The sequence below is a fragment of the Silurus aristotelis genome (genome assembly GCF_946808225.1).
Source record: "Silurus aristotelis genome assembly, chromosome: 22".
Taxonomy (NCBI): domain Eukaryota; kingdom Metazoa; phylum Chordata; class Actinopteri; order Siluriformes; family Siluridae; genus Silurus; species Silurus aristotelis.
This window is the reverse complement of record NC_139595.1, coordinates 8350486-8375098: the sequence shown is the minus strand read 5'-3', so window position 1 is coordinate 8375098 and position 24613 is coordinate 8350486. Positions and strand designations below refer to the sequence as shown.

The following is a 24613-nucleotide window of genomic DNA, read 5'->3' as shown; positions in this document are numbered from 1 at the left end:
TTTCCACTTGGTCTCCTGAACACACAACACATCTACCTTTCTCCTCTCCATCATATCAGCTATCTCTCTCCCTTTACCCGTCATAGTACCAACATTTAAAGTACCAACCCGAACCTCTACTCTCCTACACTGCTCCTTTTCCTGCCTTCTCTGTAGACGTCTTCCTCCTCTCCTTCTCCTCCTTCGGCCAACAGTAGCCCAATTTCCACCGGTACCCTGTCGGCTAACGATACCTGTGGCGGTCGTTGTTAACCCGGGCCTCGACCGATCCGGTATGAAATTCTCATTTGTGTTACATCCGCATATTTGATTTGGCACATGTTTTACGCTGGATGCCCTTCCTAACGCAACCCTCCCCATTTACCCGGGCTTGGGACCGGCACTAAGAGTACACTGGCTTGTGCCCCCCTAATGGCTGGGTTCTGTACAGAAAGAATAATAATAATAAAAAAAAAACGATGAAAATGAAGAAAGACAAAAAATATGGGAGAAAGAGAACGATGACAAAAGCAAGAAGGAACATGCTCATCTAGGGAATTTATGTCAAGTGGTTCTGTGACTCAGTGGATCCTTGTAAAGCTGGAAAAAAGACAGAAAATCATACAATGAAGCCTGATAAATCCAGGGATAGATTCTGAAGGAGTGGAGAAGTGAAGCTGGATTCACAGGGTTTAATGTGTGTTTTTTTAAATAAATTTTTATTAAATAGTTATTTATGGACAGTGTGAATAAAAGCTCACACATGTAGAACACGTTATCAAAAATCTGTGTTACTGTGGAAATTGTGACCCTTTTATCTGCAAAACAGCATTAATTCTTCTAGGTACACTTGCACACAGTTTTTGAAGGAACTCAGCAGGTAGGTTGTTTCAACCATCTTTGAGAGCTAAGCACAGATCTTCTGTGAATGTAGGCTGCCTCAAATCCTTCTGTCTCTTCGTGTAATCCCAGACAGACCTGATGATGTAGAGATCAGGGTTTCATGGGAGCCAAACCAACACTTTCAGGACTCCTTGTTCTTCTGTATGTTGAAGATAGTTCTCAATAATGTTGGCCGTACGCTTAGGGTTGTTGTAGCTGCCTGTATTCTCAGCATTGAAGACAACACCATGCTTCACTTTAGCCTGCAGGTACTCATTATCGTACCGCTCTTCAGCTGTTCAGCAAACAACTTGAACCCTGCTACAGCCAAATATTTCAAATTGTGATTCATCAGTCAGAACACCTCCAGCCATTTTTCTGTACCCCAGTTTCTTATGTTTTCATGCATAGCTGAGTCTCTTAGTCTTATTTCCATGTCAGAGGTATGGCTTTTTGGCCGCAATTCTTCCATGAAGACCACCTCTGGCCAGACTTCTCTGGACAATAACTGAGTGTTTCTGGGTCCCACTGTTTCTGCCATTTCGTTGCTGATGGCACTGCTGGACACCTTCTAATGTCGAAGGAAAGTAAACATGATGTGTCTTTCATCTGCTGCATTAGGTTTCCTTGGCAACCACTGTGTCTACAGTCCTCAACCTTGCTTGATTCTTTGCGGTTCTTTAAAATAGCTTCAGCTGTGCATCTAGTAACTCCAGTCTGCTTTGAAATCTTTGAAAAGATCCTGCTAATGCAGTCTAACTACCTTGTGTCTTGTTGTTGTGCTCAGTCTTAGAAGGTGAATGATCTGTGACTTCCACCACCTCACCTTAGAGTTTTCCTCAACCAGATTTAAGCTACTACACAGCTGTTTCTGTTTCATTTAATGACCTTGTTCCCTCCTACATATTAAATTGATTTTAATTTGCACCTGCTTGGTATAATTGGTTAATATATAGAGTATATGCACTATATTTCCAAAAGTTTCGGGTCACCTGGTCATAAGTATGGTATGTGATTCCACATGTTGTTCTAATTTGCTCTTATATTTCCCTTCACTCATCAGGAACGCTGTTCCACTAGATTTTGGAGTGTGCTTATGGATATTTGTGATCAGAGCTCTAGAGCAGGCCACTCAAGATCTTCCTCTCCAAAGCATGTAAACCAGATCCTTAAGGAGCTCACTTTGTGCACAGGGGCATCGCCATGCTGGAACAGGTTTGGGTTTCCAAGGTCAAGTGGATTCAAAACCTATTATAGAACATCTAAAGACGTCTTATATAGTGCCTCCAGCTTTGTGGTAAAAGTTTGGAAAATAATCACATATAGCAGGAAAGGTCAGGTGACCCAGTACTTTTGGAGATATAGTGTATGTATGCATGTATATATATATATATATATATATATATATATATATATATAATTTCTCTGACAGAAAAATATATTTATATAACTAAATCCCATATCCATGAATACCATTTTTGAAATTCGAGAAAATCTGGGACCATAATATTTAATTAATCCTGGATATAACTGTTCATCCACAGAAACAAAACTTCATAATAGAGCATCCAGTATAAAAGCAATGAGCTTAATTTAATTAACCTGCTGCTAATATAATGCTAGTTAGAAGGTTGTTTTGAGGCGTATGGTAATGCAGGTTAATTATGTTATGTGACACGAGACAAGGTGAGAGTGATTGCAACAAGAGCCCACAGGCATATAGTACACACACACACACACACACACACACACACACACACACACACACACACACACACACACACACACACACTCTCTCTCTCTCTCTCTCTCTCTCTCTCTCTCTCTCTCTCTCTCTCTCTCTCTCTCTCTCTCTCTCTCTCTCTATTTTTGTTCATCCACATGCTAATTTCTACAGATTATTAATATATTTAAATAGCAATTTATCACAGTTAAATTCAAAGATCTGTGAACCCAGAGAAGGCATTTAATACAGCATGACTGTCAAAGAATTAAAGAGATTCGTAATTGAACATAATAGATTAACCTGTTTTGTGGATTGTGTTTTGTAGGTTTTGCAATAATTAAAATCAGCATTATTAACACCATCGATGTGGAAAACATACTGATGGGAATAATCACAATGGCATTCATTTAATACAGACACAATGAGCCTTTAGCAAAATTGCTGCTGTGAGAGCGCAGCATTGCAACGACTGTTAACACTCACACAATGATGAAAGATGATCAAACCCTTTTCAGACACAGCAATCAATGAGGAATGTTACTGCTTCAGCAGAAGCATTGGTTCCGTTTTAAATTGTCACATCCTTTCTACCTAGACAGACAGATTTTTACAATGTAAAATCACAATGTATGATTTTTTTAACTATTTATTTTTATGATACAGCTGCAAATAAGTATTTGAACACCTGAGAAAGTCAATGTTAATATTTGGTACAGGAGCCTTTGTTTGCAATTACACGTTTCCTGTAGTTTTTCACCAGGTTTGCACACACTGCAGGAGGGATTTTGGCTCACTCCTCCACACAGATCTTCTCTAGATCAGTCAGGTTTCCGGCCTGTCGCTGAGAAAAACAGAGTTTGAGCTCCCTCCAAAGATTCTCTATTGGGTTTAGGTCTGGAGACTGGCTAGGCCACGGCAGAACTGGTTATCCTGGCTGTGTGCTTCGGGTCATTGTCATGTTGGAAGACCCAGCCTCGACCCATCTTCAATGCTCTAACTGAGGGAAGGAGGTTGTTCCCCAAAATCTCGCAATACATGGCCCCGGTCATCCTCTCCTTAATACAGTGCAGTCGCCCTGTCCCATGTGCAGAAAAACACCCCCAAAGCATGATGCTACCACCCCCATGCTTCACAGTAGGGATGGTGTTCTTGGGATGGTACTCATCATTCTTCTTCCTCCAAACACGTTTAGTGGAATTATGACCCAAAAGTTCTATTTTGGTCTCATCTGACCACATGACTTTCTCCCATGACTCCTCTGGATCATCCAAATAGTCATTAGCAAACTTAAGACGTGCCTGGACATGTGCTGGTTTAAGCAGGGGAACCTTCCGTGCCATGCATGATTTCAAACCATGACGTCTTAGTGTATTACCAACAGTAACCTTGGAAACGGTGGTCCCAGCTCTTTTCAGGTCATTGACCAGCTCCTCCCGTGTAGTTCTGGGCTGATTTCTCACCTTCCTTAGGATCATTGAGACCCCACGAGGTGAGATCTTGCATGGAGCCCCAGTCCGGGTGGACCTTTTTTCACCAAGCTGCTTGGCAATTTCCCCGTAGCCCTTTCCAGCCTTGTGGAGGTGTATAATTTGGTCTCTAGTGTCTTTGGACAGCTCTTTGGTCTTGGCCATGTTAGTAGTTGGATTCTTACTGATTGTATGGGGTGGACAGGTGTCTTTATGTAGGTAACGACCTCAAACAGGTGCATCTAATTTAGGATAATAAATGTAGTGGGGGTGGACATTATAAAGGCAGACTAACAGGTCTTTGAGGGTCAGAATTCTAGCTGATAGACAGATGTTCAAATACTTATTTGCAGCTGTATAATACAAATAAATAGTTTAAAAATCATACATTGTGATTTCTGGATGTTTTTTTTTTAGATTATGTCTCTCACAGTGGACATGCACCTACGATGACAATTTCAGACCCCTCCATGATTTCTAAATGGGAGAACTTGCAAAATAGCAGGGTGTTCAAATACTTATTTTCCTCACTGTATATGTTGACTATCAATGTTCTGATATAGGCATGCATTGCAACACATTGCATCAATCTTTCATTTGAATATACTATACGCCACATCCTGCACTGATGAAATTCAACTTAGCTAACCTCTACCACTATTCTATTTTAACAAGCTTTTAATATATATATATATATATATATATATATATATATATATATATATATATATATATATATATATATATATATATATATATATATACATGCATACATACATACATACATACATACATACATAGAGAAAGTCGCTATATTCTCAGCAGCCGAATGAAGTGGCAGCCTAAATCTTTTTGCATTTTGAAAATACATCTGTTAACATACTCCATTACTCTCTGACTTGCCTGATTGTATTTGGAGAGAAGAGCAGACTTGAACTTATTTCAGTTCAAGCCTCATGACATGCTGTGAAAAAATAAAAAAACAGAGACAAAAAAACCTGTTGCAGAAACTGGTTATGTTGAGTATGGTCAAAAAATAGCACAAGGTGCAGAAGGTGATGGCCAGTTCTTTCCCACAACTGTTACCATGCCGTGTTAAAACACTGATATTTCACTGGTGTTTTTTTTTCACAGCCTGTAATTATTATGCAGTTCTTCCCCATTCTGTATTCTTTATTCTGTTTTAAGGTGTAGATCATATCTGATCCTAGCTTATATTCGTACATATGCGGATTATATACTAACTGCATATGTACAGATCTCTCTCTCTCTCTCTCTCTCTCTCTCTCTCTCTCTCTCTCTCTCTCTCTATGCAACTATTTGCAATTCTCTTAGAAGCTAAATTTCGTTGCTAAGTGCATGTACAATACAATGACAATAATGTTGTGTCCATCTATATAGAGTATATCGCATTTAGTTAAAAAAACATCGCTCTGAATGGCCTAGTTACAAGGACATGAATGAAACACTGCCTTAAATAAGAACTATAACTGAAGTAGAAAGCAAAGGAAAGGCAGATTGCTGTTGCAAGAGGATATCCAGCTGTGCTCTGTCTCTTTTTACTGTTCCTCCCTACTTTAAAACTTTTCTCTCCTGTCATTTGCTTAGTTCTACTCTACTGAAAGACTGTCAAAAGCTTTCTGTTTATTCTTGATCTTGTTCACTTCCCTTTGTTAATTTCATTTTTACTTATCATTAAACAGATGATGTGTCAGATGAGTGTGAGAGGCCAGTTCCCTCCTTCTAATGCGAAACTCATTTAGTGAGTTACTGACCGAAACTGGCATCAAATCAGATAGAGAGAGAGAGAGAAAGAGAGAGAGAAAGAGAGAGAGAGAAAGAAAAGACATGGAGCGAGAGAGAGAGCGGGAGAGGGAGATAGTGAGGGAGAGCGAGAGAGCAAAAGACAGAAAAAAAGCCTTGTCGATGTTTGACTAAATGCATGAGAGAAGGAAAACATGACTAAAGAAGTATCGCAACGTTTCGATTTTTTTAAGTTTTGTTATTTTGGAGGAAAAAAATGCATCTTTTATAATTTGTATATAAACATAATTTGTGTGATCTTCAGGTATGAAAACGTGTTGTATTCATTCGTAATGTCATTCATAGACATTCATCTTTTCAATGTATTTCCTACATTACTTTTACTTGCATTTGGCAGATGCCCTATTCCAGACTGACGTTTTATTTATACACCGAGCAGGTGTAGGTTAAAGACCTTGCTCAAGGGCCCAGGAGCAACAGTTTGGTGCTGCTGGGATATTGAATTGACAACTTTCTAATCAGACCACTGAATCTTAAACACTGAGCTTAAAATTTCTCCAATTTTCCCATTTCTCTCAACTATTGCTTTTAACATCCTGTTTAGTGTTATTGGTGCCAGCAGTAATTATCCCCGGACCTCTTTAGGGTTTGAAAAACAGCCTTATGAAACACATACAACATTTTGTTTTGCAGACACTAATTACTGTCTTGTAATGAGCAGGTTTGCCTAACACACCATGAATGAATTGTGCTTCATCAACCATCTACTGATCACCATTGCTTTCATGAATCGATCACTGATCACAATTGGTTTAACTAACCAATCAGTTTATATTTATATTCTTTGGGACAATGTCCATTGTAATACAATTATAATTTCATGCTCATAATCAAATTTTGCTTGTAGAAATTAAGAGTTATATTTATATTAACTTTGTAATCTGGCATACCAGTGTAGATTTATTCATTGCTAGAGACTCAAAGCACTTGTGTACTTCACTCTAGACAATGGTGTCTGCTAAATGCCGCAAATGTAAATGTGAATGTAAATTCACCGCAAATGTAAATAATCCTGTCAAAAGTATGGCTGCATTGCATTGTGAATTTTTGAACCCAGTTGTACCTGTATCCAATATTGAAAGTATTAAAAGATTTCTCATTAATAGGACACTGAACATTGCTGGACAGTTGAGAGTAAATACATTTTTGTTCTTGCTCTTATGTTTTAGTAAATAACAGCAAAAACTGACCATGAAACAAACAAATAAACAAAATAATTAATTAATTAACTGTGTTAGCAAATTTCCCTTATGGCATCAGAGCAGGTAGAATTCAAAATCACTTGGGACAAAACAGCTATTCGAATACAAACCAATATAATGTGCATTGGGGTAGTTTTTCCTTTTAACACCTACGGTCCACTTTAGGCTCCATTGAAGCACTTTTAATATTTTAATGTTTTTAACAACATTCCTTCCACACGGAACATTTAACTTTACACATTATTAGAATTATGAATTTTGTTCTAGATTAGATTAAGCATGAGTTACAGGACAAGACATTAAAATGAAAAAAAAAAAAGAAAAGGTGTGTTGTTGCTTCCTGTGGTGTTTCATATACATGCACAAAGAAAAACACACCTACACACACATTTACACACTCTTACAGAGAAAAACCCTTTATCACAAATATGTCTTCCTTTTTTCATTTCGCTCATGACTTTCACTCTCGGGTTTATTTGACTATTACACATTGACAATCAAACGGCCTCTTGCACACCTCAAAACGCCACCAGGACTCAGGATTGCTCTCTGTGCTCGCTCTCTCTGAACAAGGCCAACCTTACATTTTGATGGAGGTCATTGTTAAAGCAACTATTCATTCATCACACAGATATCCTCTCATCTCCTTTTTGTCTCTTATATAAATTATTTTGCTTTTCCCCAACCATGACCTCATTGAAAGTCCTGCCTGATTTGCAATTCCTCAAAATGTCACAGTTGAGTAACGAGTAATGAGTAATGGAACGTGTGTCCTGGACTCGGCTGAATTAAGCAGAATATATCAGTCACATTACATTGGGTTAAAAAATTAGAGACACCTGGGCACATATAATTGTATCCTGGGACACATGCACTAGTAATGAATCAAAAATCTTATATATTATTATTCTATATTTTATCATTAACAACTCAAGAGATTTATATATACAGTGACTTACTAAGGCCTACTTCAATTAGCAGGCTTTAGATTTTATAATTCACAAGAGTTGCAATTGTGGACACAAATTACACTGTCCAATAGCTTTGTGGCACTGGGGGTGTGATCAGGTAATGGCTGTGAATAGGAGGAGGAGTTGTGGGAAACCAGTATGCTATTAAATGAACAGGTGGGCCTGTGTGAAACTAATCATTAAGTGCATTACAGACTCTTTGTGCTTCAGTGAGTGCCTTTGCACAGTAAAAAAAAAAAAGTGTCAACATTTGCAGTGTCTGACAGCTTGACAACAAAGAAACGTGTGCCTAATTCTTATATTTCTCTATTTGCATTTCACACAAAATCAAACAAACAACATACTGCAGATGTATAGAAACAGTGGCACGCTTTTTTTTTTCAAAGATTACATCCTACCAGACTACTAAGGTCTCAAACTCTCATTTACATTTGTTTTATTTTAATACTGTGAAAGACAGCAATTAAAAACAAGTTCATAATTTAAAAATGTATTTCCTTAGAACAAACTAAATGGAAAATGAGCACCAATAGAAGTGATAAAGTCTGTAACTTTGGTCACTGAAGCACTGCAATGGCTGAGCTGCATTACTGGAAGATTTTGTATGCTCTGACCTTAGAAAATAATTCTCTATTTACTGTATTTTTGGACTATAAGCCGCTACACTTTTCCCACGTTTTGAACCCCGCGGCTTAAACAACGAAGCGACCAATTTATGATTTTTTCCTGGGTTTTTCCCGGTTTCATAAACTTCAAGCCAATAAACTGAACCCTATAACATTAGACCAATGAAATTTCCTAACGGAAAAGAAAAAACTTACCTCACCTGTGTTCTAAGCTGAAACTTCCATCGGGTGATTTTTAAACGCACGACGATGCCAAAAGATAAACTCCGGAGAGAAATAGTTGTGAAAGGAAGGAGGAAGACAGTGAACAATGACTTTCTTGGTCGGCTACTGTTTAGATACAAGCCGTTGTAACGCGTTGAGTTTGGGTGAAGGGAGAGCTCACTAACTCCAGTTGCAACAGAAAATCATATAAGCACAGACAGGTTTCCAAAACTCGTGCTTTTTTTATTTTTCTTGGCAACAGCGTTATGGGTTAGTCATAGAAACTTAGAAATGAGCATCAGAAAATAATAAAGACATAATCCTCGTCTTGAACACACAGTAATAGCGGAAAAATGCAGTGTCAGGCTATTCCCAAAATACCGCTATGCTCCTAAAGTAAGCGCAACATATTTCACCCGTTACACCGTGTGTAACGTGTTTTTCGTTAAAGCCTGTGTAAAGTACATTAGTGTAGACATGCGGCTTATTTATGTTAAAAATAAAAATATTTGTAAAATTCAGTGGGTGCGGCTTATATATGGGTGCGCTTTAGAGTCCGGAAATTATGGTAGTCTGTATTTATTTTTGCTCCGTGTGCCTTTTGCTTTTGTGCCGTATGAGTGCACATTTATGGAGATACGCTAAATGGAAAAAAGTTTGTGGACACCACAATATGATTTATTTGTGCTTTTTAGACACCCCATTCCACATTTAGTCCTCATTTGCTGTTATAATAACCTATACTCTTCTAGAAAGATGTTCTAGATTACTTCTAGATTACGAAGTGTGGTTGTGGAGATGTGTGCTCATTCAGCCACAAGGACATTAGTAAAGTAAGGTACTGAGGTAGTGTGAGGGAATCCGGTGGCAGTCAGCGTTCCAATTCATCATAAAGGCGTTCAATAGGTTGGATAAAAGCTCTACAGAAGGCCACTCAAGATCTTCTCCTCTAAACAATGTTACCTATATCTGAATGGAGCCATTTTTTTTAGTACACGCCGTTGTCATGTTGAAACAGGTTTGGGTCTCCTAGATTAATTCTCAAGGAATTTCTTACATTTCAAGGAAAAGTACATATGTCTATGAAAATTGTGACCCAGTACATTTCCCCATATAGTATATGTTGGCTGCACAAAAGCTGCAGCTGTGTTGCATATGCATACGCACTTTGTCATTTATAAACACGAGTAAGGAGCAAATCTGTATCACGGAAGTCTTTTGTTTGGCCCTCATAAATTGAGTATATGAATGATAAATGAGGCACTGTGTGAAAATGCATCACAGATGAGCAGCATTTCCAGGTATAACAAGCTAACTGTAAGCTGACTCAAATAAACATGCCCATGAAGGTCAACAGATGTGTGTGTGTGCGTGTGTGTGTGTGTGTGTGTGTGTGTGTGTGTGTGTGTGGTCCCTAACCTCATCAGCAAAGCAGACTCAGTGACATTTCGATGGTAGGTAAAAGCCTCAGTAGTTCTTTTTGCATTCTCAGGTTTGCCATTTGACTGTGATTACCATATTGATTTAAGGCCACAAAATATTCACTGCATATTCCACACTAACTTCTAAATAGTATACCTAGAGTGTGTGTGTCAAGCCTTTAATCAGTAGATTTTTTCTCAGGTAAAGGCTCAGATCTGGAGGGAACATTGATATAGAGTGTTTGGTGAACTGGGATATTTGTACGCTGTCGTCCCCTCACATTCACGTGTTCACTCAGGTTTGTTGATGGTGTTGTGGTGGGCCGTCTCTTATCCCAGAGATCCCTCATGTCTGTGTTGCCTTCTGGTTCTCCCTTTTAGTTATGCTGCTATAGCGAGTCTTGCCGGAGTCCAAACTGCACAGTGACTTTAACTCTCATGCAACAATAGGTACACTTAATAATCCATATCCTTCTCTTCCTGTCACTCTCTCTCTCTCTCTCTCTCTCTCTCTCTCTCTCTCTCTCTCGGTCGAGTTAAACATGCTCCTGAGGCTCCAGTGACCACTGTTCCTGCCCCTCTCCCCCCCGTGGATCTTCCCACTTCATCCAGGCCTGCCTGGATTGGACTGTAGTTGATGTCAACAGTCTCCTACACTGACTCAGAAATACACTTCGCTTTTGATCATCATCACTGCACCCCGCAACATTGTATACCCGCCACAAATGGACATTCGGTGTAACCCAGATGAGGATGGGTTCCCTCTTGAGTCTGGTTCCTCTCAAGGTTTCTTCCTTATGCCATCTCGGGGAGTTTTTCCTTGCCACAGTCGCCAGTCGCCACCGGCTTGCTCATCAGGGACAAACTTACTCATAAAGAACATATTCATTTTTAATCACCGCATTATCTGTGTAAAGCTGCTTTGAGACAATGTTCATTGTTAAAAGCGCTATACAAATAAAAATGAAGTGAATTGAATTGAACCTAGAGGGGATCTGTATTATACTTCACAACTGTATTATTGAGGGGGGAAAAAATGGTACCCAATACTAGCTGAATCAAATATAAGCATATTTTACTCTATGAAGATCAGTCAGTCTGGAGGGAAACATGGGTACAGTGAAGAAAAGGAAGAAACTGGCATATAAATGTAGGTACATGCAATTCTTTTGTGTGTTGATTGTACGTTGGTGAAATGACTGAATATTTTCTTTATTATCTCCATTTGGTAAATAATTTTTCTTTAAGCACTGTAGTCTAACTGTTTTCACTTTTTCACCATAACACCACTGAAGGGTTACAAGTTCAGTTATAACTACTGTTAAGGAAATCATGTAAACAATAATAAACATCTTGTGTGAGGAAATGTCAAAAGCTTAATGAAATCGGTTTGGTGATGTATTTTAGAACCATTATTTATTGATGTATTTTTAGAATCTTTGCATGAACAGTGCAACTCTCACTGAACAGTGCACCTCATCAATGATGGAACTGTAATGAATGTACAGTTGGTGCCACCCAGATGAGGATGGGCTTCCTTTTGTGCCTGGTTTCCCTCAATGTTCCTTACTCATGGCATCTCAAGGAGTTTTTACTTGCCACCGTCACCACTGGTTTGCTCATTAGGGATAAACTTAAAGCCATAAGGACAAAACATTTATTATGCTTTAATTTGAACTTTAATTAAAAATATATATATATATATATATTTATAGCCGAAAGAAGAAGAATTGATTTAACTGTAAGTTAACAAGACTCATATGACTTAGTTATAATTATAACACGCAATCCTTAGTTTTACATCATACAATGCACAAAATTGATTCATGTAATATTTAAAACAAGCAATGGTACTAATAGTAATAAAACCGTTTCGTAATAAAATGTTACGTGCAATGTAACAAACTTTCTTTAGTTTAAGTAAAAAAGAACAATGGATATGATTAAAAGTTTTTTTGTGAATAAACTTTTCAGATCCCCAATTTGATATATAATATGAGATAACATGTATACTACTACTAATAATAATCACAACAGATATTTTTATTGACTGTGCCGGCTTGTTACAGTGGGAACCTGAAACTAGAACACAGGGTCCGCCATGATACAGACACAGACAGATGCTACAGTTAGATAAAGCAGATCATTGCTCAAGGGCCCAGCAGTGGCAGCTGGACAGTGCTATGGTTTGAACCACTGACCTACACATCAACAACCCAGGGTCCTATCCTCTCATCCACCAATACCCTGGGAATTTGTTCAGTACTGCAGTGAGAATTTGGTCACACTACAATTCTCACCCAGCAGCTAGTTCTCCCCATCATACAACAGCTACTGACTGGGGACAGTGAAGGCTAACACATGCTTCTTTAAAAACACGAAGCCAGACGAATCTTCCCAAGCTGCTACTCATGCTGCAACGCAGGGCAATGTAACACATAGCTCACAGATTGCCCCAATTGCCTAGTGACTCTGTGACTGACAGGAGAAAAAGTAATTATTGCACCTCTCTCTCACACAGAGAGATTGCACAGCCAAATTTGCTCCCTTGCTTCTTTGGCTTCAAGTTCCCAACAACAGGGATTTTTAGTTTTGTCACTTAGCAATATTGCAAATTCAAAATATTAGCACAACGCTGGAAACTAATAAAAAGCATATTCATACCGGATCGGTCGAGGCCCGGGTTAACAACGACTGCCACAGGTATCGTTAGCCGACAGGGTACCGGTGGAAATTGGGCTACTGTTGGCCGAAGGAGGAGAAGGAGAGGAGGAAGACGTCTACAGAGACGGCGGGAAAAGGAGCAGTGTAGGAGAGTAGAGGTTCGGGTTGGTACTTTAAATGTTGGTACTATGACGGGTAAAGGGAGAGAGGTAGCTGATATGATGGAGAGGAGAAAGGTAGATATGCTGTGTGTTCAGGAGACCAAGTGGAAAGGGAGTAAGGCCAGGAACATTGGAGGTGGGTTTAAACTGTTTTATCATGGTGTGGATGGAAAGAGAAATGGTGTAGGGGTGATTCTGAAGGAAGAGTACAGTAAGAGTGTAGTGGAGGTGAAGAGAGTTTCTGATAGGGTGATGATCGTGAAGGTGGAGGTTGAAGGGATGATGATAAATGTCATCAGTGCCTATGCTCCACAAGTTGGCTGTGAGATGGAGGAGAAGGAAAGATTCTGGAGTGAATTAGATGAAGTGGTAGATGGTGTACCTAGGAAAGAACGATTGGTGATTGGGGCAGACTTTAATGGGCATGTAGGTGAAGGGAACAGAGGTGATGAGGAGGTGATGGGTAGGTATGGTTTCAAGGAGAGGAATGTGGAAGGGCAGATGGTGGTAGATTTTGCTAAAAGGATGGAAATGGCAGTGGTGAACACGTATTTTAAGAAGAAGGAGGATCATAGGGTGACGTATAAGAGTGGAGGAAGGTGCACACAGGTGGATTATGTTCTGTGTAGGAGATGCAACCTGAAGGAGATTGGAGACTGTAAGGTGTTGGCGGGGGACAGTGTAGCTAGACAGCATCGGATGGTGGTCTGTAGGATGGTTTTGGAGGCGAAGAAGAAGAGGAGGAAAGTAAGGATTGAAAGAAGAATAAGATGGTGGAAACTGAAGGAGGAAGAGTGTAGTGTGAGGTTCAGGGAAGAGGTCAGACAGGGGCTTGGTGGTGGTGAAGAGGTGCTGGATGATTGGGCAACTACTGCAGGAGCGATAAGGGAGGCAGTGTTACTTGGTGTAACATCTGGAAATAGAAAGCAAGACAAGGAGACGTGGTGGTGGAATGAGGAAGTGCAGGAGAGCATTAGGGGAAAGAGGTTGGCAAAACAGAAGTGGGATCGACAGAGTGATGAGAAAAGTAGGCAGGAGTACAAGGAGATGCGGCAGCAGGTAAAAAGGGATGTGGCGAAAGCCAAGGAAAAGGCATATGAGGAGCTGTATAAGAGGTTGGACACTAAGGAAGGAGAAAAGGATTTGTACCGATTGGCCAGGCAGAGGGACCGAGCTGGGAAGGATGTACTGCAAGTTAGAGCAATAAAGGATGGAGAGGGAAATGTGTTGACTAATGAGGAGAGTGTGTTGAGAAGATGGAGGGAGTATTTTGAGCAGCTGATGAATGAGGAAAATCAGAGAGAGAGAAGGTTGGAGGATGTGGAGTTGGTGAAGCAGGATGTAGATAGGATTAGTAAGGAGGAAGTGAGAGCAGCGATTAAGAGGATGAAGAATGGAAAGTCGGTTGGACCAGATGACATACCAGTAGAAGCGTGGAGATGTTTAGGAGAGATGGCAGTGGAGTTTTTTAACCAGATTGTTTAACAGGATTCTGGAAGGGGAGAGGATGCCTGAGGAATGGAGAAGGAGTGTGCTGGTACCGATCTTTAAACATAAGGGAGATGTGCAGACCTGCAGTAACTACAGGGGAATTAAGTTGATCAGTCACACCATGAAGTTATGGGAAAGAGTAGTGGAAGCCAGGCTGAGAGAAGAGGTGACCATCTGTGAGCAACAGTATGGTTTCATGCCGAGGAAGAGCACCACAGATGCCTTATTTGCTTTGAGGATGTTGATGGAGAAGTATAGAGAAGGACAGAAGGAGCTGCATTGTGTATTTGTGGATTTAGAGAAAGCGTACGACAGGGTGCCGAGAGAGGAGTTGTGGTATTGTATGAGGAAGTCAGGTGTGTCAGAGAAGTATGTGAGGGTGGTGCAGGACATGTATGAGGACAGTGTGACGGCAGTGAAGTGTGCAGTAGGTACGACAGACTGGTTCAGGGTGAAGTTTGGACTGCATCAAGGATCGGCCCTGAGCCCTTTCCTGTTTGCAGTGGTGATGGACAGGTTGACGGACGAGGTCAGACAGGAGTCTCCCTGGACTATGATGTTTGCAGATGATATTGTGATTTGTGGTGAGAGTAGAGAGCAGGTTGAGAAGAGCCTGGAGAGGTGGAGATATGCGCTTGAGAGAAGGGGAATGAAAGTCAGTAGGAGTAAGACAGAGTACATGTGTGTGAATGAGAGGGAGGGCAGTGGAGTGATGCGGTTGCAGGGAGAAGAGGTGGAGAAGGTGGAGGAGTTCAGGTACCTGGGGTCAACAGTGCAAAGTAATGGAGAGTGTGTTAGAGAAGTAAAGAAAAGAGTGCAGGCAGGGTGGAGTGGGTGGAGAAGAGTGACAGGAGTGATTTGTGATAGTAGGGTATCTGCAAGAATGAAAGGGAAAGTTTATAGGACTGTGGTGAGACCTGCGATGTTGTATGGATTAGAGACAGTGGCATTGAGTAAAAGACAGGAGATGGAGCTGGAGGTAGCAGAGCTGAAGATGTTAAGGTTTTCGTTGGGAGTGACGAGGATGGACAAGATTAGAAATGAGTTTATTAGAGGGACAGCACATGTAGGATGTTTTGGTGACAAGGTGAGGGAGGCGAGATTGAGATGGTTTGGACATGTGCAGAGAAGGGACACGAATTATATTGGTAGAAAAATGCTGAAGATGGAGCCACCAGGTAGGAGGAAAAGAGGAAGGCCAAGGAGGAGGTTCATGGATGTGGTGAGGGAAGACATGCAGGTAGTTGGTGTGAAAGAGGCAGATGTAGAGGACAGGGTGGTATGGAGACGGATGATCCGCTGTGGCGACCCCTAATGGGAGCAGCCGAAAGAAGAAGAAGAAGAAGAAGAAGAAGAAGGGTAATTCCATGACTTTTCAAGATTGTGGGAATCTTGCATGGGATGAATTGCTGAGTCTGATTTTAAACAAGGATTAAATGTTTTGACGGAATCGGCGTGAATTAATTACTTTATCATAATGGTGGATAAATCACATAAACTTTAAATCATGTGGTTTCAAAATACTCTATGGTATACCATCAAGTTTGTTTGTGTTAGCAAGCTAGTAAATGTTGCTATAAAGTGATTAAAGTTCTATTCAATTAAAAAAAAATGTTATAGTTTCAAAACATCTTCACACAGATAAAGCGGTTATAAGGTTGTAAAAATGAAAGTGTGTTTCAAATAATGCAGTCTGATTTACACCTTCCTTAACTATCTTTTTAGAATTTCATGAATTGTTTACTTTTTATAACACATTACTCATACTTACTGTAGATTGTTGACACATTGATCTAGTTTGATTTCTGCTCCTCCTTAAGTCATGACATAGTATTATTTATTTAATTTGTTTTTATATTTATTTATTTTATTATTATTAATTCAAAAATTCTCTTGATTGCTCCCTGAAGATTGAAGACTACCTGACCAAAAGCTCTAGTACCCATGGCCTTTTTTTTCCCACCCACAACCTTGTTTTAAAACAAGAACAATTCAATATAAAAAAAAAACAACAACCCTAGCAACATTACCCTACACACTTGTGCCACACTTGTGCATATACAGTATTTGGCAGCACACGTTGGACAATCTATGAGTGAGTGTTCTTCCCCACTGAGAATATGTAAGATTTCAACATGGATTATCTGGTTTTAGATGTATAGATGTATGTACAACTACAGCTGTGTTTGTCTGCACAAACACATGTATTTTACTTGTGTGTGACTGGAAGTGTGTTATGAATGCAGTAAAATACACTGTGGAAGAAGTAAGACATGGCAGGATGCCAGAGGCGACAAAGGGATTTAAAAAAGAATTAAATGACGGATATGAGAGGATGAGTCCGGACTGAATACCCAAGCAGTTCCCCAAGACACTTTGAATCAAGAACAAAAAAAAAAAGAGATCAGGGCAAAAAAAAGTGTATGTTCAGCATAATTGAAGATTTAATGGACAAGGCTACTGGAGATAAAATGAAGGAAAATCCAGCACTAGATAAACAGGAAGAGAGCAGATAGACAGTGACAGACAAGTTCCTGGTCCCATTCCTGCTACTTTGCACATGTGTGTTTTGTCTTAATCCTCATCTCTTTACTTACTTAGCTATGGATTATCCATAGATCCAGGTCTTAGAATATATAACAAAATATTTTTTTACAAAATACTCCAGTTATCCTATAGGCTATATTAACACATTTGTTGCTAAAGATACTCACAGAAAAATCCATTGTCATAAGATGCCCCTGTTCTATAGATGCAGTGCATTGAGATTGAATTGAAAAACTGTATACTGGAAGTCTAAGCACAGTTTTTGGGGGCATTAATTCACCAGTCAAATGCAATGTAAACTCTAAATCTGTATAAGCTGTCCTTTTAAGGGGTGGAACCTTTTAGATTTTTATGTGTAAGTCAGTGGAGATTAAAGTAAACACAGAAGTGCCCCATTTCTTTCCTGATCACATGAACACAATAAAAAAAAAAAAAAGAAAAAAGAAAATGCATAATATAACATCTGCCCTTAAATATTTATATATAGTAAGTGGGTAAAAGGTTTTCTGTCCATGAAAATATGTTCAAATGCAAATCGAATGCAATGAATGGAAGGAATACAGATTATGTTGAGAAACACACACTCGCATTAACTCTTATGTAACAGGCATTACACTATATGATCTTTGACCTCGGCCTGTAGACATGCTATTATATAGAGACTTTAGTACTCTTTTGTGAGTTTCTAAAAGCTAATTGCCCTTAGTGCCCCAAAATGACCAAGCAATCAAACCAAATTCAGTCTTGTATCTCATTATCAAACCCAGGTTATGTTTTCAAGCAAGAGTAAGCACTCCCTATTAATAAGTAAGTAAATAAATAAATGAATAAATAAATAACTTCACAGCTCTACATACCTGGGAAACTTTTCGGACCACGTCCCCAGCAATGACGAGCCCCTGAACAAACGATCGTGCAGCCACAAAAGTGCGTGTGACCTTGAGCTTGAACTCTCGTAGTGTTTCTCCGAAGGGACGAAGTGTCTCTGCCTGTTTTGCCACACAATCCAGATAATCTTCGCCGATGTGGTAGCGCCCGTTCAGGCCTCGCACCAACCTCTCCAGCAGCCGTGCCCAGAATTCGTTCAGTTCCTCCTCCAGGTTTACTTTGGAACCACGGTAGTAGTTCCGCAGATTTGAATATAGATCCCGGAACACTTGGGCATTCTGGGAGAAGAGTGAGCCGAAGGTGGACGACAATGAGTCATGAAGAGACGCTTCAGAACGGTTTAGCAGCTCCTGGAAATAACCTAAAAAAAATTACAAATAAAAAAACACCACATATAATAATTTTTTTTAGTAGAAACTATGAAATATTTAAAAACTCAAAGCTCCAATACTCTGTGCATGAAGTTAACTCATGTTAAAGAACAGAGTAATCACTTAACTGCGAGGTTCTTTAGCGTGCCAGGATTTGGGGTTGAAAATAAAACATTTACTTTAATGTTTATAGGATATGGTTTCCAACTTTAAACTCCTGTTCTCATGAGAAAGGGAAACACAAGCAATTGTTTCTACTTTAAACTGGTTTGGGGCTTCTGTAAAAAGCATACAGTTACAGTTATAGTCAATCTTAAAGGACCAGTATAGGAATCAGCTCAGAATACAGTAAGTGAAAAACTAGGTTACACAACCACAGCACACACAGTAAGTAGGAACAATCAGTGTGAATTGAAGCCTGTTATAAAAGAGGGTGATGACGCAATCTCAGAGTGACCCTGTAACAGAGAGTCTAACTGTGAGAGAGATACAAGTATTTAACACTTCAGTCAAGCACAGATGGGAGGGAGAAAGTGAGCAAGCTATATGTGTGCTTTATTTCAGACAAAGGAAAAGACTATCTCATTGCAATGCCCATGGGTTTGGAATGGGTTTAAGTCTTGAGATGTGTTGAAAGCCGGAAAGATAAGGGATCTGAGCAATGTTGACATAGGCAAAACGGCTGGGTCAAAAAAGATTCAGAATAGTAGGGTTTGTATTCAAAAATCCAAATTGGTGAAAAATAAAGATGAATGAAGGTGAAAATTGATGCACCTGGGAGCCAAAGACTAAAGGGGATTTGCACAATATTTTAGATTTTTCCCAATAAATGGCAAGTTTTTTTTTTTATAAAAAAAAAAAAAAAAATAATAAGACCAGTCCTTAAATATGATTTGATGATCAGAGAGAAAGAGAGAAAGAAATTGAGTTGGGGAAAGACAAAAGAAGATGAAGCACATTAAAAAAATGGAAAAATACACCAATTCCGTAGCTCTGACTAGTGATCCCGGAAACAATCAAAACCTACAAAGTAGATATTGAAATGAATAATGGAGGTTATTGATTGTTAAAATGTTCGTGAGGTCATTCTAGTTCACTAGAGTTCATACTAATGACAGTTATGGATAATTTACTAACATGAATAATGTAATAAGGGTTGTAATCTGAGTCTGAGGTTCTGGTTGACACAATAATTTGAGCTGGTTTGTGTGTGTGTATGTGTGTGTGTGTGTGTGTGTGTGTGTGTGTGTGTGTGTGTGTGTGTGTGTGTGTGTGCTTGTTCAAAAAAATTTATGGTGCATGATTAAACTTTGCATGACTATAACGAAAAAACACCATTAAATCAGCTATTTTTTGCAACATAGTGTGTTCTGAAAGAATTTACTAATCAGAGCGGTGAATATAATACACACACACACACACACACACACACACACACACACACACACACACACACACACACACACACACACACACACACATATACATATCCCCACGCATTAATCATTTCTTTTCATTAGTTAACTGCACAAAGAACAATTAAGGAACCAGGTCGCCAGCAACAAGATTCAAATCTATGTCAGAGTTAATCTCCTTTCACCCAAACTCATCTTGATAACACCTGACACTGCACTGTGGGCTCTCTTTAATACAGTTAAAATACTGGCTGGCTAAGCATGCCCTGACACACTTACTCATTATACAACATATTTTAAAACTGACCCAGTAGCTAAAATATAATAACATTACCTACTAAAGGAGGTCATGCGGTTTAATTTCATTTTCACTCTTGCTGAAGCTGTTGCAAGTCATTTATTTCACTTGTAAAGTCAACCAAATCAAGTTGTTGGCTACACACTGAAGAATTCATGAAGCAAAACAAAACAACAACAGGTCCTGATAACTGATGATAACCTGGATGGCTATTTGGGAGGTTTTTTGTTTGTTTGTTCGGATGGAAGGTTGGTTAGTTGATTGGTTGATTCGTTGTTTGGGAGGTTGGTTGGTTGGGAGGTTGTTTGTTTGGTTGGAACATTGTTGGTTGCTTGGTTTGTTTGTTTATTTGATTCTTTAAATATTCTGTTGGTTGGTTGGATGGTTAAGAAGTTATGCCTTTATTTGTGAAATTATTTGAAGAGAATATACATCTCACTGTGTTTTAAACAAAATGGAAGCACATTGACTGACATTTTTATTATGTGACATGGACTTCTTTTGGATTTTAAGAGAATGGTAAAATTAAGTTTTCAGTTTGTTATTATAAACATCCATAGAATATTATTTACATGTTTTTCTTTATAGTCTTCAAACCAATTCCCAAGCCTTTGGCTAGGGGCAGAGTCATTCTAGGACAGAGTTCCCCTTCCATAGCGAGAAAATGTCATATCATAAATTAACGTCAAATATCAGTCAGAATATTGTATTGAAAATGTATTGATTTGGAGTCACCTTCTTATTTAGGCAACTTAGTGAACCCAAACCATGCTAGAAAAAAAAGATCACTTAAGTAAAGTTCAGATTTGATTGCACTGAAATGATTACAATATCAGTGTACATTAGCAAATTGTTTTAAGCGAAGTAAAAGACTGGAAAATATGCTCCACCAAGATTATTACCATATTATATTAGGATAGTTTACGATCAGAGTATTTATTTAGAGTGGCCAAAAAAAGACAAAAAAACCTATTCATTTTATACACGTATAAGAGCTCTAACAATGTACACAAAGCAAACCAATCTAGATTACAATCCAAACACAATCCAAACTAAAAACAAAAGAAACCCTGAATTATAGCACAAGTGAACAAAAGCTTGCTAACGCCACAAAGAAGCACACTTGCACAACACATTTTTTCTATAGTTTCCATTTAAATGGGCTAGAAAAAAACCCGAGTGCAGTCAAAATTCAGGTCATGAAAAGGTTGATTATTGGTTGGGGGCATTACTTTTAGTGTGGCAGGTGGTTAAAATACATGGCATCAGCAGGCACCATCAACACTAATGGTTTAGCAAATGGTCTGAAACAAATGCATTTGCTTTTTTTCCCTTTCTAAGAAATCTAAGCAAATTCAGCACCTTTTAAATGTCAGCGACACCATTTGGGATGGTGTGCAATCTTGATACACAGCCACACAAGCCCACAAGCAGAATGACTCACTCAAAAAATAAGACTATGGTGAGGGCAGAGATATTGGGACAATAGTGCAATAAATATCAGAAAAATGACAAGATAAATGAGCTGAAGGTTAGAATTCTACCCTTATTCTGCATTCACCTACTTACACCAGGAATGCCCCTCAAAATAGAATTCCTAGTTAAAATTCCATACTTATCTAGCCAGCATGCTGAGATGTCTGTTTTACACACAGCTGGAAGCATGAAGGTAAGAAATGATACAATTCCAAATTCCGACTTGCAAGGTACGTCAAATGCCCAATTAATCGTGCTCATGTATCCATAATTTAGTCAGCATGTACTATAACATGGTTATTAGTAAATACTTAACTAGCTAAACACATGTAAACACCAGAAATGCATGAATTTTAATGTGCAATGAAAATCATTATAGAAAATGTTCATGTACAATGAACACACATTTTTGCTTTTCTCTTTTTTTCCTGAATACTTAAAATGACTGTGGAAATAAACCTTACCTAGTGGTTAAATCCTCCATTTAACAAATAATAAGGTTAATCAAGGTGGTATCAGATTAGATTAGATTAGATTCAACTTTATTTACACATATACAAGTACAAGGCAACAAAATGCAGTTTAGGTCTAACCAGAAGTGCAATAGCAGCAAGTGCAGGATATACAGTGTTTACATAAGCTACATAAATTAAATAAAATGGTATTATAGGAGTAATTTACAGATGTCTATGTACTATGAACATGATATACAGATGGCTATTACAATAAACTGAAATTTACAGAAGGATATGTGCTATAAACATAATATATGGCTATTACTATAATGTATATGGTTTGGAAGGTAAAAAAAGGAAGATGGATGGATGGAAAAAGTATGGAAGGAGTGTGGTCCTGCCAGCTACATAAAATAATCTTTATAATTACCACAATTTATAGTACATATGACCCAATATCTCATTTGCTGTTTTTTAGCTATCTAAACTACAGAAGAATAGAAAATAATGAATAAACTTTGCTCAGGTTTTTAAATAACAGCTGTCCAGTGTGAGATTCTTGTCACAGACCACACATTTGTGTGTGACTACAAATTCCAGTTTGAATAAACAGACATTTTAAGGAAGCATTTATAAACTGTTTATAAGCTGTTATGCATAAATATTGCAATAAACCATAAATTCTTTTTTACATATGATTTTTTTACATATATAGAAACCATTACAAATTCTAAAGTGCAAGGGTGTTTTTGTTGAATGCCATTTTTATAGAGCCAGGAGAATACATTTGGCTGTGTTTTCTTCGTATAAGTGATAGCAAACTCGCTTAAAGACTGGGCCGGAATTGGGTAAGCTTAAAATGCATTTGTGGCTATATTACTCATTCATAAATCCCATTGCAAAAGGGCTACAGTGTCTGGACCCAACATTTATGGCTACACAATTATGAATGACTGCTCTTCAGAACTCTGTTTGATGCACAACACCACAGGCATGCATGCCATGCTGTTAGCTTCTGAGAAAAGCATGTAAATGCACCATTCTCTCTCTGTGCCTCATAAATCTTGTTTCTACTTCAAAACACAAATTCACAAGTAGTTGTACATAATGCTGTTTAATGGTCAAAATGTGTTTCCAGCTCTTTTACACAATGTTTTGGATCTAGAAGTATCATACATTGCCCTTGTTAATGCCTGAATTACTCTAATTTACATTTATGATGATGGCTCACTGTATTCAAAGTAGAAAAAACATAGCATTGACTTGTACTTTTGTACTTTTAGGAATATATCCTAGAAAACATTTTTTGGCTGAGATATGTCAAGATTTTGTTACCAGTTTTACATCATAGCTATGAAATAGTTATTTTGTGCTTCTGATTAGTGTTTATTATTTATTGAAATTTTTTTAGCAGACTAGAGTTAAAAAGGTGCATGTAATCATAATACACACCGTTGTATAAAACAACTACACCTCACTTCTCTTAGAAATTATACCAATAAAGCACTTCAACTAAAAAAGAAAACTAAAATATAATGTATTAACAAAAAATAAATAAAAAATTATAAGAATTGGATAAAAGGAATAAAATAGAAAGAGAAAATCAAATGGAAATTGATAGAGAAGCTGCACATCTTTTACACTCCTCCTTCTTCCTGCCCTCTACCCTTCTTTCGCTGCTCATTCATCTTAGTGACAGGCGTGATGCTCTAATGGCGTCAGTGGCATTGTATCAGGACAAGCTCATACGTTAATTTGCAGACAAGTCTATGATGGAGAGACATGCAAGACGGAGAGATAGTTGATAGGGGAGAGAGAAAGAGATAAAGAGAGAGAGATTTATAATGGAGGTTAGCAGACAGTCTGCTATAAATGCAGGTGCAGATATGAAAATAAAAGGCTCCTTACGTGTGTCCATTGTAACAATAAAAACCCTTTTATTATCCGATGCCTAATCTAGTTTTTTTAAAGTGGAATCCAAAAGTCTAGGACCTCTCATGACAATGGTTTAAATCAATTTCTAATTAAATACAATCTCACAGGGATTTTTATTACAAATTCATTATATTCTGCTGAGTTAATTGTTTAGTCCCATTTTGCTTTAATAACAGTATCCACTCAAACTGGCATAGAAGTACATACAAGTTTGGGCAAAATTGTATGATCCCTTTTGGATTAAAACCATTTTACATGTTCTATGAGCACACGCTTCAGTCGACTAGATTAGGCAGATTATATGACCTTTTCTACAAACCAGAACCACAGAAACCATTTGCATAGGCACCTAAAAAACAGTGCAACATCTCCAAAATTACATTTAAAAAGGTTAACTTTGATTTTTTGTATTTCCAAAATAATAAAACATTATTTTTAGGAAAATCACAGCATTTCCATGTGCAATGAGAATACTGCTATCAAGCCACTGTATAATTATTGGCTGGCAAACGGTGCAAGCTAAAACTGCAGTTGAGCAAAGCATGAATCAATATCAGGAACGTGAAACAAGCGGAGGTCAGGAGGGCAACCCAAAACACAAACCAGGAAAC

At 38.4% G+C, this 24613-nt stretch overlaps 1 protein-coding gene across 1 annotated transcript in view; it reads right to left on the bottom strand.

Moving 5' to 3' along the window:
* gpc1b (glypican 1b) overlaps positions 1–24613 on the bottom strand; it is a 101766-nt gene that overhangs the window by 18147 nt on the left and 59006 nt on the right. The window contains exon 3 of the mRNA XM_083525811.1: positions 18022–18413. Within this exon, the coding sequence (XP_083381937.1) occupies positions 18022–18413 (392 nt within the window). The remainder of the gene's footprint in view (positions 1–18021; positions 18414–24613) is intronic.